This window comes from Mastigoproctus giganteus, chromosome 5 (assembly GCF_048544385.1).
Source record: "Mastigoproctus giganteus isolate SK-2022 chromosome 5, ASM4854438v1, whole genome shotgun sequence".
NCBI lineage: Eukaryota > Metazoa > Arthropoda > Arachnida > Uropygi > Thelyphonidae > Mastigoproctus > Mastigoproctus giganteus.
The window spans coordinates 154,655,505-154,672,838 of NC_143579.1; the positions used below are offsets into that span (position 1 = coordinate 154,655,505).

Here is a 17,334-nt window from a genome sequence, read left to right on the forward strand (position 1 = left end):
TTGATCCTCTGCACCTGAACACATGCATGAAGAAACAGCTTAACAGTGAAAACTGATCCATCGATGGATGAGTAGAGTCGAAAGAAACTTCCCATCTTGCGTGCTTCTCCTCTTCTTCTTCTTCTGCTGTTTCCATGGGATTGGCCACGATTTTATGGAAACAGCAGGTCACGACCAAGAGACTACACATAATCACGAAGCTGCTGATGGGAAGTATTTCTTCGCCAAATATCTTGGATATAGCAGCAACTAACATCATAGGGGAAGAAGTAACGGAAGCGATCTCTTCCCATTGAGAAGCCTTAACGAGCCTACACCGGATGTTCCCAGCAATATTCCAAAGATCTTTGCTGCACTAACAACTGATTCAAGAAAACTCTTGTGAGGATAAACTCATTTCAAGCAAATCCTAAGGAAGACTTACTCTACTTTAGAGCTTTAACTGTGCTCACTGCCAAAAAATTGTGAATTAAGGTGCTTTCAATGTCTTATATTGATTGTCTTTTGGTCGTATATTAAATTTAATGCTGTTTTTCACAACTTTCTTCTGTATACTGAGAAATTTATATACCAAGTTTTGTAACCATATTGTAGGTGTTTTTTTTTTTTTTTTTTTTGTCTAAGTGTAGCCTTCTGGTTGATATGCTGTTTTGAGGCAAAGTCATTCTTAGCTCAAAACTGATTTTAAAAAAGAAAAAATACAAGGACGGACAAACTCGCAATCTGCATGGGTAGCACAGTGGTATCGTCACCGTCCTCCACCCCACCGGGTGGAAAAGGCCCGGGTTCGAATCCCGTCGATGACGCGAGGAACTTTAATGGGCTTTTTTTCACTCCGTGGCTGAGTTAGTCGGTCTCAGGCGTAGATAGCAAGGTTTTTTCCCCAGAAACTGAGGTTTTTCGTCCAGAAAAACAGGAAAATCGACCATAGAACACACAAAATTAACAGACATAAGACAGACAGCAAGGCATATGAATTTAAATATTCGGGTAGCCTAATATATTAGTCTGGACAAACTCTCAGAGAACGGCCCGCATTCCATCCTCTCCTTCGTAAAGTTTTCAAATAACAAAACAAGGACTATAACCATCTAACAGTTTGACCCTCCCCACAACAAGAATTAATTTTATTTCTTTATTCCAGCTATTATTCTCAGAATATTCATAGCACTGAAACTTCACCGTCATTTAACTGTGCAATCGAAGTTCCAACTTACTTTTATGTGCATGGAAGACTTTCACTTTTCAGGAAAGCTTCTGGCACTGCTGCGCATGGAAGACTACTGCACAAATTGGAGCAATATGGTATTAAGGGCAAGGTGCTACAATGGATAAAAGGATGGTTGGGTGGGAGAAGACAGAGTGGTAATCAATGAATGCTGCTCTTTGTGACTAATGTTATTAGTGGAGTCCCCCAGGGTTCGGTGTTGGGCCCGCTGTAGTTTTGTACATTTATCAATGATATTGATGAAGGTATATCAGGCTTAGTGTCAAAGTTTGCAGATGATACAAAGGTTGGCAGGGTTGTTAATAACAGTAATGACAGTATGCTGCTGCAACAGGATCTGGAGAAGTTGGGTAGTTAGGCTGAGAAGGGCCAACTGAAGTTTAACATTACCAAATTAAAAGTACTAGATATGGCTAGAAGTAACCCCAGAGAAATGTAGCAACCGGGTGGTACTACGTTTAGGGTGGTAAAAAATGAAAAAGACCTGGGAATAATCGTGCAGTTAGATATATAATTTTCTGAGCAGTGCAGACAGGCTGCCAGAGAAGATAATGGGGTATTGTCAATCATATATACAGGAATTTTGCTAGTAGGGAAAAGGAGGTAATTATCCATTTGTATGAGGCAATGGCCACACCTTCAGTACTGTATACAGGACTGGAGGCCACATTTTAGGAAGGATGTAGAGTTGCTTGAGCGAGTACAGAGAAAGGCAACAAGATTAGAGAGGGGAAACGAAAGATGGCCTTACGAAGAAAGGCTTAAGTTCTGCAAACTGCAACGTCTGGAGATTAGGTATCTGCGAGGTGATCTGATTGATGTGTATAAGGCATTGAATGGGTTGGGCAAGCTCAATGCTGATGGGATTCTTCCTCAGATTAAGAACCTGAGGGGGCATAATTTCAAACTGAGGAAAGACAGTTGTAGAACATAAGTGCGGAAATTTGCCTTTAGCCGGCGGGTAGTTGTTTGCTGGAACAAACTTCCAACTGTGAAAGTTGACAGCTTGAATAAATTAAAGGAGGAACAGGACAAACTTTTAGAGGGAATGGATGCGTGAATTTTTTTTTTTTTTTTCTTTCCTTGATGCTACGTACTATATAAGCTTGCTTTCTTGCATCACATGCCTCGATTACTACTATTAACAATGATAAACTATTGTAACACGTCGAAACTGAATTTTATAAAATTCGATTAAAAATAAAACATGTAAATTACGTTAAAACTAAGATTAAAATAAGAAGAAAAGGTTAAAATGCAGTGATGACTGCTGTAAAACAATTCAGGTTATTCCGTTCTTAATGAGAAAATAAAAATGTCATTAAATTATTAATGTAAAGAAATGCAATGAAAAACCTGCAGTACATTTTATAATAATATAACATAACAGTACAAGTAAGCAAATGCATCACTAAATATAATTACAGCCGCAATACTTAAAGTTTTTTAAATAAATTAGCAAAGGTGATGGAAGGGAAGGTGACGGAGCCCGCCTGTTTATTTATTTATTTATTTTTTTTTACGAGGGGTTTCCGAAAAGTAAGGTAACACGTTTTTTTCTCTCGGTGATGTTTAATAATACGAAGTTGAAATTGCACACCAAGAAATAAGTGAACATGCACTACTTCTCCACAAAGTCTCCGGTTTTATTGATGCACTTGTCCCAATGATGGATCAGTTTATCAATACCAGCTCTGAAGAAGTCCTTGCCCACACACAGTAACCAACATCGCACCGCCTGATGAACTTCCTCATCCGTGGTAAAATGCTTTCCCGAAAGGTGTTTTTTCAGAGGGCCGAACAAATGGAAGTCTGAAGGCGCTAGGTCTGGGCTGTAGGAGGGATGTGACAGTTTCCCAACGATTACGGCGCAACCACTCACGAGTGATGTGGGCAGTGTGTGAAGTTGCGTTGTCGTGCAACAAAATCCACGCCGCTTGTCAGGAGTCCTGGTCGTTTGCGTCGAATGTTGGCTTTCAGTTTTTCCAAAGTTGCACAGTAAAGCTGTGCATTGATTGTTCCTCCCTTCGGCAAGAAATCGATCAACAGAATGCCTTGGCGATCGCAGACACTGTGACCATGACTTTTCGGACACTGGGAATGGTTCTGAATTTTTTGCGCACAGAAATTGTGGATGTTTCCAGGTCATGGAGTCTTGTTTGCTCTCCGGGGTAAAGTGATGAATCCACGTTTCGTCTGTTGTGACTATGCGAGCGAGAAAATCCTCTCCGTCGCTGTATCGCAACAGGTTCTCCAGACACCTCTCCATGCGTTTTGCTTTGGGTCTTCCTCTCACAATTGTCGGGGCACCCAGTGGCAGCACACCTTTCGAAAGCCAAGGACATCGTGAACAGTCGACTTACGTTCACTATTTGTGCAATTTCACTTGCCTATTTTTAAGAACGATGCCCTTAATGCGCGAAATGTTGTCTTCTGTCTTGCTCGATGAAGGCCTGCCTGCCCAATGTCGATCTTCAATGTCGACACGGCCCGCTTTAAATTCATTGCACCAAAAACACACCTGCTTCTCTGTCATCACCCTTTCGCCATACACAGCAACCGGTTCACGGTGAATGTCACTTGGTGAAAACCCTTTTGCTTTCAAAAATCGAATAACTTCACGAACACCTGTTTTGAACCACACTCGCACGGTAGCCGCCATTTCGCAACTGGAGTCTGCTGTTAGGGAACAGTATCGCAACACTGCACTGGCGTTCTTTTTGAACGTTATTAACTGGTCTATCTGTCCACCGTGTTTCATCTCATTCCCTTTCACCATTATTAAGAAAAAAAGTGTTACCTTACTTTTCGGAAACCCCTCGTAGAAAGAATCTTTCTATTACGAATCCTCTGACCTTATGTAGTCATCTCGAGAATAAACAGAAAATTTATTTAATGTACGACAGTTAGTATAAGAGGTTTTAATTCTATTGATAGATATGGTGATCTGAAGTAACAAAATAGTAATTAAAATATCTGCGTTTTGAATTTTGTGAACAAATCTAAGCCTTGTTTACCAATCTGTGAGTGTGAAAGGGATTGGATATATATATATTTTTTATTTATTTATTTTTTTTTTATTTTGTGAATTGTAATCACCTCGGTACAAAAGTGAAATACCATCTTTTCGAAGTAGATAACTGCCCATGTTGAACTAAACGGTCTCGATTCTGTGGAAATTCACAGTGGACAGAAGAACCTTCATGAACCTTGGTGTTACGCAGCGATATAAATACACCGGTGTTCAAAGAAAGTGCATCACCCCTTAAAATTGTAATTGTCGTCCGAATAACGTAAGTATATGGCAATATTTCTTACAGATTGCATCAGATAAGATTGACACGCGTAGGTGGTCACGTAATATGGCATCAGCTGTTACTTTAAGCTATATAAGTACGCTCTGCAAGAGTTGCAGTCATTCCTTGCTTGTGTCAGGATGGAGATTATGTGCAGTTGAAGCCACTATTAAGAAAGAGTGCTATTGTTGCTTTACGTGAGGAAGGATGTTTTTACCGTTATAATGCTTATGGAGTGTCTTGTAATCATTCGACAGTGAGTAGATTTCTTTCCAAACTCAAGAATACTGGTTCTGCTAATAGGAAAAAAGGAACCGGACGCAAACCAGTCTACGCCAAAACAGGACTGCGTTTTGAAGAGCTTATGCCTTAAAAACCGTAAAGCTCCTTCGTCTGAGCTGAAAAGGGAATGGGAAGAACATACAGGGGTGGTAGCAAGTGCAATAACAGTGAGAAGACGCCTCTTCAAAAATGGACTTGTAGCCCGTCGTCCTAGGAAGCAGCCCCTCCTCACACAAAAAATGAAACAAGCCCGATTAATTTGGCGTAAGGAGCATGTCAAGTGGACCCGCGAGCAGTTATTTTCTCGGATGAGAAGAAATTCAACCTGCATGGCTCTGATGGGAGACAAACGATTCGCCGTAGACGTGGTGAAGAATACCATCCAGACTGTATGGTGTCTACACTGAAATTCCCTACCAGCCAAATGATATGGGGGTGCATTTCGTATCACCTGCAGTTTAAAAAAGGTTCCGTAAATGCCAACGGATACCTGACTATATTGGAAGACAAATTGCTGCCAACCATTAGAGACCATTTCAACCTGCCAAGTAACTGCATCTTTCAGGACGATTCCGCTCTTGTCATCGGGCGAAAAGTGTAAGTAGGCACTTCTGTGGTTACTTTAGCTTCATACCTGCATTAGAGGTTCGACAGTAATGTGTTTACATTTGTTACAGGTAAAAAAAAATGGCTGGAAGAACGGTCCATTACAACTGTTAGCTGGCCAGGAAACAGTCCGGACCTGAATCCTATAGAGAACTGTTGGTATCGTGTGGAATCTGCAATTGCCAGAAAGAAACCAAAGACCCTTCGTGAACTTCATAATTGGTGTTTGGAACCACGAACTATCAGTTGATTATCTTCAGAAATTGATCTTGTCAATGCCTCGACGATGTGCTGCTATCATCAGGTCCAGAGGCGGTTCAACTAAATATTAGTTTGCACCTGGTGAACTTTTCACTTCGTTTTCCATTTAAAATGAAAAATTGAAGCAAACTGAAGGTTTCTGTTAACATTTAAGCCATAATTGTCGTGTTTACCAAAACTGTTGTATAAAGGTTGCAAATGCTCATTTTGGAATATTTTGAGAGCACCTGTCAAATATTACTTAGCTTTGCCTTAACTATTAATAAATATCTTTTGTTTATATTTCTATTTGTGATGCTAGTCATTAATGTAACATACCATCGCGAAAAAGGGTTAGAAATGTGAAATTCTTAGGTGATGCACTTTCTTTGAACACCAGTGTATATGAAGATTGGTATTAACGTCCCCCAAGCATGCGCTCGTAACCATATATGTATATATTATGGCTGTAGAAGTATGTTCGCGGACCAATTTAACTAGACCCAAAATATTCGCAACAATTCTAGGTGGCCAGAAGGCTTTTTTTTTTTTTTTTTTTTTTTTTTTTTTTGATCATTCACTAAACGTTCAATCGAATACCCAACAACGACAAGGCGTTTGAATATTTTAAGAGCGAACAGAGCTAGAAAAATTCGATTCTTATTTGATTTTAACAGTGAGAGTTAAAAGGACAGGAATGCTAAATTAAATGCCTAGTACAGTATTACTACAGTTTTAGCAACACATCTTATTAAAGTTTTAACAGAAGACTTTCATTTAAAAAAAAAAAATCGGAAACTATCCCTCATAACAAATCGCTTGTTAATCATACGCCAAAGTTTCAGAAGACACACCAAACCCAGTTTTTACTCATGTTCAAAACTTGGTTGCATTTTACAACTACAATGTCAAGAAGTTGTATCAAACTTGTGGCTGAAGACGCACCCACACGATAAAGATAGATTGACCCAATCAAGTTGGGTATCTACACCGTAACGGTTCTATTTATTTATTCATATATTTCTTCGGTTCCAGACAGCGATCTCACCTCAGGGTGGTAAAGCTCATTAGACTCACAATCTAAACAGAAACAGTATGATTAATCATTACAAATGATGTGGGTTTAGAAATAATGAGAAAATAGAAGTCTTCTAATGGCTGGTTCAATACAATCATATGCCATCAACAGGAAAGGCCAGATGCAGTGTCCATCTGTTTCGGTAACTGGATTATGTTAAGTCTGGTTCAACCAGTCAAACATCTATCTCAGCAAAAAACCTGGCTTATAGGGGGGGGGGGGATTAAGCAATGCCAATGTATGCATTTCCTTTAACACGAGACCAACGTTCTTGCCAAGGTAACCACTCAAGTTATTTAGAAATTTCACCTGAAATTCTGCAGATTAGTAAAACACACTGATAATAAAAATCACTTACATATTGATAACAGAACACAAAGTTGCTATGTAGCGATAATTGCATTCGTTTTTTGCCTTCTTACTCATTTTGTTGCCTTGCCATTCTTTATATTATTACTTTACCTTAAATTTCTTATTTTTTTCCTGTAATCACTTTCAATCTGCATTGGTAACTGAAAGTTTGCACATCAGTTTGTCCCACCAAGCGCAAAATTCCAAGTGAAGTTTTAGTAAGTCTATATGAGTGATTATCTTGTAGAACTGTAGATAAGTAACTCCTATAATGAGATTAGACAGTCCCGCAATTGAGTAGATTTTGAAATGTCTTATTTTAAAGTTCCCTTCGTTATTAGAATCGAACTAAAGAAAAGATTCAACCAAGATGTCTGCTCTATAACTTTTGTTTACAAACAACTTATAAGGTTTGTTTTAGTTTGCTTTTTAGTTTTAATGGCACAAAAACAGAGGGTTATAATGCGCCAGAAAGAACTTATAAGGATATCATTCCGAAGAGCGTTGCATACGTTGAGAGTACCAGAGGGAACTAAGCATGAGATGCAAGCAAGATTCTGTACTTTGCTCCGACTTCAGCTGAATTGAGGGGGATCCTCTTTTCTACCTGAAGCACGTGAATATGCTGTCTATATCTAGTCATGAGCTGGATCAAAACTGTGAATATTATTGTTGGGTTAATATGAGAATAACTACAGTGGTCAAGGATTAGAATTTGATCCCTAGCTTCTTTTATCGTAAATGGCGGCTAAAAGAAGTTGGCGTCGAGAAAGCCATCGGACCATAAAAATTCAAGCCATTAAACGATCATGAGTTTTGCATAAGGCAAAATCCAAAATTATAAAAGATTATGATTTTAGAATTCCGCTTTGCAAATTGTTAATGGTTTCCATCAATAACTAGTAGCATTTTAGGTGTGAGAGTGCAGCTGAAGATCAGTTCGAATTAAAGTAACATGGTGCAAGGAGGCGGACATTTTCCGTATTAGCTAAAATAAAATAAAATAAATAATAATAATAATGAAATGAATATTCATACTATTCCCATTCCCACAAGGAAACCATCCAATTCCACTTTGAACTTAACCAGACCACTATTTCTACAACTTTCTGAAGCGATTATTTGACATCTCGCTGCCCAGAGGTAAACTTCCAGTCTGAGACCCAATCTTTTGTTATTCCCTAAGATTTTATATTTGTGCCCCTAATTCTTATTTTACTTACTGAGGAGACAGACCTTCCTAATTTATTTTACTGAACCCTCCAGGGCCTTATCAAAAATTATTAAATCTCCCCTTGGATGTCTGGTTGTCAAACTTTGCATTCAACACCTTCTAGGCCGTTGTTCATATGTGCATGGATTTGTAGTCATCACCGATCTGGTAGTCCTTCTTTAAAAACTCTCCAGAATTTGTAATTTTTGGAAAAAAAAACTTTCCGAACCAAAATAAAATTATTTCAAACCAGAGCTTTCCAAAGTGTATAACAATACTTACTGTGACGCCAAATTTTGAAATCATATCAGCTTTTTATTATCCTGATTTCCTTTCATTACATATGTTGATGTAGCTGATTGATTGAAATACGCAATTATTGGGTAATCACAAAAAAATACTACTTTTATTTCTTCGTGTGCTCCATGATCACAGTTTCATTCTTTCTCTTTGAAAACTAACAGAATCAATTTCTGATGGCCTTGGTTAAGCTTGTGCTTAATACAGCTCACCTACCTACTTTCCTTTTTAATTCTCGGAAGAGGAAGTCCATGTACTACACAATATGTAACCTCCGGAGTTGATATTTTTCCCCTCTCTTTTCCCTCCTCCCTCAAAAAATGTGGGCTGAATCCGAAGCATCAACTGAGCATATGACAAACGCCAAACTTCGATGGGATCTGGTTCAGATTCCTGGTAGCCGTGATGGGTTGAACGTATTACAATGCATCAGTGAAAAAAGTATCAGGCTTTTCACTCTCGATTGATCATTTTTTATCATCCTCATCCATATTATTACACATTTAGCAGTAGTACTGAGGTTTTCCAAATGAAAATGTACATTTAAAATTCGATGTTGGGCTAATTTTAAGAGACGCACGTCTAAAAACGCAATGCAACGCAAGAAATGTCAGAACACCCACAGATGAGGATTAGTAACTAGAATGGATTTGGTAAAATTCAATTTTCATCAATTGAATTTGTGGATAAGAATCCCCTGAAATCTTTGCAAGCTATTTCAAAGCAACAGAGACGAGGTTACGCTCCTAGTTCAAAATCTCTCTAATGTTTCTGCAATCTTTAATAATCCTCAAAGATATCTTTCTCCGTTCAAGACTACTTACTTTACATTATTATATCATAAGAATCTCAATGGCTGGCTTACTGAAGCATTGCAGATGCTAAGTTAAGAATATGGCATTCTTCGGAATTTAAAAATCCTTAACAGGGCATGTTATGTGATTTTAAGGTACGATTTCTGTCATTAAAATTGAAAAAACCATTACTGTTAGTAAACTTATACCTTTCACGTTCTATCCGTACGGTATTCTGATGCTTGTCTTACAACTTGGGAATGCAAACTATTTCGGCATCGCTTTTTTTTCCCCATCCCCACGCATGAAGAACTTCCTCATTTATCAAAAAACGTCTAATGCCTGTCCTTGACATACTACCAACACATGGTATCCTGTGCTCTTAAACGTCATAATCATCTCAGGGCAGAGGAATTTATAAGTTTTTGTTCACAAGATCTTGAGAGCGTGTGATGCGTTGGGGTTTTTTAAATAGTTTTCTCTATTACACATCTCATTCGCCAATCGCTGTCATTTAAGGGTTTTTGTCTAGTTCATCTGCGGCTCAGCCCTTCGAGTCCACTCCCTCCTGCCAGGAGCCATTTCCTACATAATAGTACATTCTCCAATATCTTTTTTTCATATCTCGCGCCATGTCCTCTTCGATCGCCCTCTTCTCTTTCTACCTACACTGCCATAAATCGTTTTGCCCACTTTTTACTGATGACTCGTAATATGTCCAACCCATCAGAGCCGTCGCCGATGGCTCTGAAGTCAGGTCACAGCTATTCCCTCTCTCTCTCCCTCTCTTTCTAATATATTAATTCTATATTATGCATTACTCTGTGTAGTGGCATTCCTACCAACCTGCAAAACCTTCAAATCTTATTGAACCATCTGTCGCACAGCATCCCTCACGTCTCTATTATCCTTCCTCTTCACCCACCCAGGATCTAATTCTGCTTGTTGCGTATTCATCAATTTCATTTGGGTCAGAGTTTCACAGATAAACATTCCACTTACTTTTAGTAATTAAATTAATTAATATATAAAATAAAACAATAATAGAGCCTTAAAACTTTATAAAAACCGAAATTTGCTTAATTATGAACAACTTCACAGTAATCGGACTGATTTATACAATTAAAATGTCTCACTGAATTGAACATCCTCAATTCAGTGAGGCAATGAAAACATCAAGATGACAGTTAACTACAGGAGTCACTCCTGTATTAATTTATTACAAAATTGTGAATCTTCTTCTTCCTGGAACTGCTATGCAGTCCTCCTAAAAATCAATCTGTATTATGGTGCATCCTTAACAATATAACCGTTATAAATCAAATGCATAAAAAAAAAAGAGAGAAGGAAAAAAAATTAGGGGAGTGCTATAAATATTTATGCGGCAAAGTGAAGCCCTCCTTCCTGGTAAAGCCGAAGAAAGTATGCACGTGCTGTTCACTTTGTTTCCATCAGATAACAGACCATCAACAGACAGTGCGGCCTCCTATCAAACTCTCAAAGATTAAACAACTGGTGTCCCACGTGAATCAAGTCGTAAAACAAGGCGTTCCAAGCAACATATGTTGCGGAAGTTGTTAAGGACAGGGTCACAGAAGGATGCACGAGCAGTCACGTTCCTCGAACAGTAAAACCAGAAGTGCAGAGCGAGCAGTGCCAAATATTATGCCATAGTATGTATGTACCCTACTACAGAGAAGCAGAACAAAGGCAATAAAATTTACATTATCTCGTTGGCTCCAATGGCAAGCACGGGTCTGGAGCCAATGGCGCCATTGTAGTCGTGGAATAAGGTAAGCGTAGTAGGATTCTTGTAAATGGGAAATATGAAAGATTCCACTTACCATATACCCTCGGCCGGAACTAGTATGACTGCTTGCCTGAAATAAAAAAGAAACAAAAACTTCATAAAAATTCAGAAAGATAAACTGCAACATTTGTTTTTATTTATTTACTGAAGTACGTGTCGCACAGGATGGGGTCAAGAACGTGCGTGACTTGTGTGGCATAAACGCAGATACCCTAAATTACCGAACATAAAATAAAATATAAAAAAATAAAATAAAATAAGGGGCAGATAATTACTGTTTTCTTCAAAAAATATTCTCTTGTATCGCCCGTCTGGAATAACCAGTTACAGCGTGACTGGACTTAGTTAAATATGAAAAACAAAGGAGGGGGAAGAATGTCTGGAGGGAGGCTGTATGCATACAAAATTCTTTATGGATATAAGTCATAGCAGAATGCTGCTTGTCCACCCCGACAGAGCGCAATATTTGGATCAATCTTGCAGCAGGTCGGGGCTGTTGTTGTTGGTGGAGTGGGATTTAATGGTGCAAGGGCTACTTTGGCCAAATTGCGCCTGTTACTTTGGAGCGTTTATCAGTAGCAGGTTGGGAGTGTGAGTTTAAACGCAAACAGTAGTATATTTGTAAAAGAATAGGTTTCGAGCCACAAAAACAGTTCCTTATAGGATTGCTTTAGTGGTAAGGAGCTCTTTTTTAAAATAGAATTTAAAATCTTTTGATCAACGTTCATATTTAATAATTAAATACAAAAATCCAACACTATTATAACATGACACTAATAACATTATTATTGCAAGATGGTAATAAGATTGCTAAATGCTAGGAAGATACATAAAATACCACAAGAATACAATACAGAAAAATCAAATACTATATTACAAAAAATGGATATTTTTCAAAGTCATTGTGAAATTTTATTTTGTGACACTAGTTTTAAGCTGGGGGGGGGGGGATAATATAAAGCTATAGGCCACACGCAGCCAGGAGTTGGAATTCCTGGTATACACTATAGGAGTGTCCAGCCTATATCTAATATGGTAAACTCTTTAAAAATCCGGCGTCCTCCGGGATTGAATGGAATTTTAAAATTTTAAAGCAGCATATTATTGCTAATTTTTCCAAACCGGAGGAAAGGACCTTTCCTCCAGTTTGGAAAGACGTAGGTATGATTTTGCAATTTCGGTAAGAACAGTTCCCGTTCCAGAATGAAGTTATTCACGTGACATATCGCCAAGCTTAAAATAGTCGAGCAAATATTTTACAATGAAAGAAATGTCACTCTTTTGATCATGGATTCTTAAACACAAATGCGATTGTTGACAGGATTTCTTTATTGTATTGGGAAGTTCTGGATTTTCCAAGCAATAATAGCGTGTTTGGAAAGCGCCCGGACCTTTCCTACAGTTTGGAAAGACGTGGTGCGATTTTGCAATTCGGTACGAACAGTTCCCGTTCCAGAATGAAGTTATTCGCGTGACGTATCTCCAAGCTTAAAATGGCTTCTACCATGTAATTTATCTTTTCAGTTTATTAATAAACACAAGAAATTCTGGGCATTATTCGCAACCCTTAGGAGTCCCGCAGGCACGGCTTGAAAAATGCTTTTCTGAATATTTCGAATGGCGGCCGAGTTAGTCGGTCTCTGGCACCAAAGTTCACTCAATGACTGCGATTTTCCAATCAGCAATAATCGTATGATCGATCTCCACCTTACTCAAAACAATAAATAAAAATTTTCTTTGGTCAAGCGCAGTGTCAAATGAGATCATGAAGCAGTGTTTCTTAGCCAGTGGGTCGACGCCCACAGGTAAGTGGTAAAAAGAATTATATTAAGATTAATTAGTATAGACGGGGGGGGGGGGGGGCGGTTTGGCCGTGTTACTAAAAGGGCTAAGAAACAAACCTTGCAGCAGGTAGGAAAGGTGAAGGTAAGTTGATCGAAAATCCAATAAACAAGCTTCCGGCGTAATGGCTCCAGACAGAAAAAAATTTTTGACATGTCTGTAAAGCTGATAGAATGAACAGCAATTATAATGCAAAGATGACACTTACTACACATGCTACCAGCTTCGCAATGCCCCAGGTGTTTTGCAACACACAATGCAGCAATCTGGTTTTTATTTGTAATAATTATCGTGAAGTATTTATTATGAAATTCCACTTTGATCTCGCTACCTAACTGGTTGCTGCTACATTTAATAGCAGCCCTAATGCCATTAAATATCTAAAAATAAGATAGGATCACTTAGCAGCGGGGCAATCTATCCTTTTCCACTGACATTTAATAATTGGCCAGGCAAGCTCCAGCTGTCGCTATTAACGTGAGTGATGTAACGGGTCCTATTCCGAACAACGGCCTGTAGCGTCTCTATTAACGGGCAATTAGAGGGAATGGCTTTCAAATAGGTTCCCTCACTAAATGATGAGTCAGCGTTGATAACATCGTGACAAATACCGGGATGTGAAAAGTGACGTTGCGAGCTATCATTCTTGCCGAAAGAGAACGGTTGCCAACTAAACAACCTTCAAGAAATGAGAAAGGGAAAAGAAACAACGTCATATCTCAAAGTCGAACTCATGTGACAAAGCTAAGAGTGATGTGAAATTCAATGGTTTGTCTCGTACATGAAACTTTGGTTTGATATGCATTAAGGCCAATTACAGGGACAGGGTCTACTGATTCCAGAAAGGATGCTGGCTCTTCCTAACTCCAGTTGTCTTTGTGCTAATTAGAATCCATCTTACTTCATTTTACAGTTATTTTTGAACAACTTTTTTATTTTTTTAAACTGAAATATAGAATTCTAAGAAATAATCACAATCCAGAAGAAAAAACAGACTCTTACAACTACATGACAGTAATTTAATTCGAGAGTAGGCAATTTTCTGAAATATTAGTTTTATAAGAAGCGTCCTCCTTAAACAATGAATGCGTTTCATGACTCAAATACGATAAGAAGAAAATGTTTTAGCTTCATAAGATAGGCATACCAAGATTATACCCAACACTAATGATTAGTTAGATGCACAGGTGTACCTCTGGATCTAACAACGTACATTGATTACAATTCTTCACTATCTTAACAACGGACTCAGAAACATTCTAAGTTCAACAAATCTTTCGCCAGTTAGGACTACAAGCCCATGGATGACTCGTTTATATTAAAACCAAGACAACTCAGACTAGGTATGTTAGTAAAAATCTCATATGTAAATTGTGTATTGTAAGTCATGTTTTGTCTTTTTTGTGAGATAAAAAAAACATAAGATAAACTTTGTACCTCCGCTAGAAAAGGCCAAAATTTCTTCAACAATTATTCAAACAAATTCATTTAAGGCAAGCCAGGACAAAGAGCAACACCCGAAAGTCAAAATCCATATCCTGCAGGATGTGACCAGCATGTTTTTTTTTAACCCCGCTTTCGACCGAATAAATGAATCACATTTCTTTTGCTTTCTGTCCATTGGCAGGCGCAAAAAATAAACGAGCAAATGAGCATCAATTTGCATCGTTGGGAGAGCAGGAAAACGGCTGCCGCAATGTGGCCTGGGGAGTGTTTTGTTGCCCTCTAAAAAGCATAACAAAATCTCAACAAACTAACTTAATACTGTTGCAAATAAAGTATACCCGTCGCTATCCCCCTCTCCGAACAGCGATGGCATATTACAAAGCCACGTCAGTGTTGGACGTACAAATATATGGCTTGCAAAGTACTACTAATGTTTTATCCAACTCCCGTGGACTGCCGACTCCTCCAGGTAACGATCATAACAACCACCTATCTGCAGAATGAGATCAAACGGGCTGTAAGGCGTATGGATCCATCACCATCCACTCTCTGGATCAGTTATGGCCTGACTGCAAAGTTGTGCAGGAAAGTCATCACTGAGGATGTGATGACTAACACGTCCAACACGTCCTAAAGTGGTAGATGTATTCATCGAATATACTGGATAAAAATATAACGGTACGTAACGAGACAAAAGTTCTTCGCTGTCCATCCAAACAAATTCATTACACAAATACAGAACAGTAAAAATTAAATCATAATGCACAGCATATTCCGACTTAGTATAGAACTTACTTTCGCATGTTTTAACTTCTTAACCCTCTTTTTGTGAAAATACTTTAGCCTAATTTCACACCAACTCCAAGCAGAGGAAATATATATAGTTATACATATAATACAAAAGTCATACATATAATACTGTATACCCTTCACCCCAGGAGATATCTGGACGACGTATAGTAAGTTAGATGGAAACTTCGCTTCTTGAAAAACGATCTCATCACAATTGAAGACTTGAAACATTTGCTAATTACATGTGAAGACAATGTGATCTCTCTCTCTCGCATCTGAGAGATAACAGAAACTCAATCTCAGTATAGGCTAAACAAGATCGAACCTACGATTCCTCTCTGGAAATTCGCCTCTCTTTTGCTACGCCTTTATCTCTCAATGCACTTGCTACAGATTACAAGAAAGGGAAGAACTGTAAGAACACTAGCAGGAAGAAACAGAAATAGGAAAAGATCTGGCAATCTGTTTTGTTGATCTCGAAACGGCTTTTGACAGAGCGAATTGGGTTAAGCTGATGAAAGTCCTTGGAAGGATTGGCCTAGATAAACGAGAGCTAAAATCAATTTGGGAACTTTACATGGGACAGACAGCTGTGGTTCGGATTGATGGAGAGGAATCAGAAGAAGTGGACATTGGGGGTGTAAGGTAAGGATGTTCCCTGGCCCCCTTTAAATTTATATGCAGAAACATTGAAAAAGTACAAAGAAGAGCAGAAAGGAGGTACAAAAGTAGTAGGGGAGAAGATAAAGACAATAAGATTTGCAGATGACCAAGTACTGATTGCTAAAAATGGGGAAGAATTACAAAGCTCCTTGGATATCTTGAACAGCAAAGTAAAAGAGTACAGTATGAAGATTAAGAGCAAGAAAACTAAGATAATGTTAATTTCTAAGTGGCCAGGAAGAATCAATGTAACATTATATCGAATAATATGGAAATATGTGGACGGATACTTGGGAAGATTAATGATAGAAAATGGAAAAAGCTTGGAGGAAATAAAAACAATAATTTCAATGGGCAAAGAAGCATTTAGTAAGAGAAAAGACCTATTCAGGACAATTTTCGAAAAAAAAATTAAGAAAGCAAATGGTGAAAACATTAATAAGAACTATGGTACTATATAGCTCAGAGACATGGACACTGGGAAGATTAGGCGGCTAAAAGCTCTCGAGATGTGAGTGTGGAGGAGAATGGAAAGGGTGAAATGGACAAAGTGAGTAATGAGGAAGTTCTGAGAAAAGTGGGAGAAGAAAGAACGTTAGTAAAAGAACTAAGAAGACAAAATAACTTTATAGGACATGTATTGAGAAGTGATAGCACGTTGGGGAAAGTGGTTGAGGGGAAGACGAGTGGGAAAAGAGCTGTTGGGAGAAGGAGAATTGGAATGATGCATTGGATGAGAAGAGAAAATTATGTAGGAATTAAAAGGAAAGCACAAGATAGAGAATCATGGAGTCAATGGAGCCCTGAACCTGTCTGAGGGCAGAGAACTTGAAGAAGACTGATGAACTACTGGATTCCTTGAGAACTGCCAGCTAGTTGGGGGTTAAACAAAAATAAATTTAGCTACAAATTTAATCTATTTTTTCCACCTTGACACAATAATCGAAATTTGCGGGTATACGTCTAAATTAGAATTTCTATTAGATTTTGGCAACTGAAATCGGAGTTCAAAAATGAGATACAGAAAAGGACGTAACATATTTTCAAAGTGTGTAGAGCAGGTGTCACTGTACTGGAGTGTACCTATATCTTTCAGTTCGTGAAATCGCTTAAATGAGACATCCCCCTAAAGTTGGCGCAAATCCCACCATTTTCGAAGGTATAAGAACGATGGAAAAACAAGGATTTTCCTCTATATTATCCGGGTGCTCTTTGAAAAACACTGAGAAAGCAGCATAGTGTTTTCGAATTCGTGTCATCCATCCATTTATATTCGCCCTCGAAAACAGTATTATAAATGACACAGTAAAGTATAATTTTTCAAGATCTCAAGATCACAAAAAACGAGTAAATAAACAAAAACTTAATGTTTATGACTACAAGGTTAAATTCC

The 17,334-nt window shown here is 38.3% G+C and overlaps 1 protein-coding gene across 1 annotated transcript in view; it reads right to left on the bottom strand.

The window, feature by feature from the left end:
- Positions 1-17,334, bottom strand: part of LOC150085776 (uncharacterized) — a 1,040,408-nt gene that overhangs the window by 575,855 nt on the left and 447,219 nt on the right. The window contains exon 4 of the mRNA XM_090374246.1: positions 11,233-11,268. Coding sequence (XP_090230372.1) covers positions 11,233-11,268 — 36 coding nt within the window. The remainder of the gene's footprint in view (positions 1-11,232; positions 11,269-17,334) is intronic.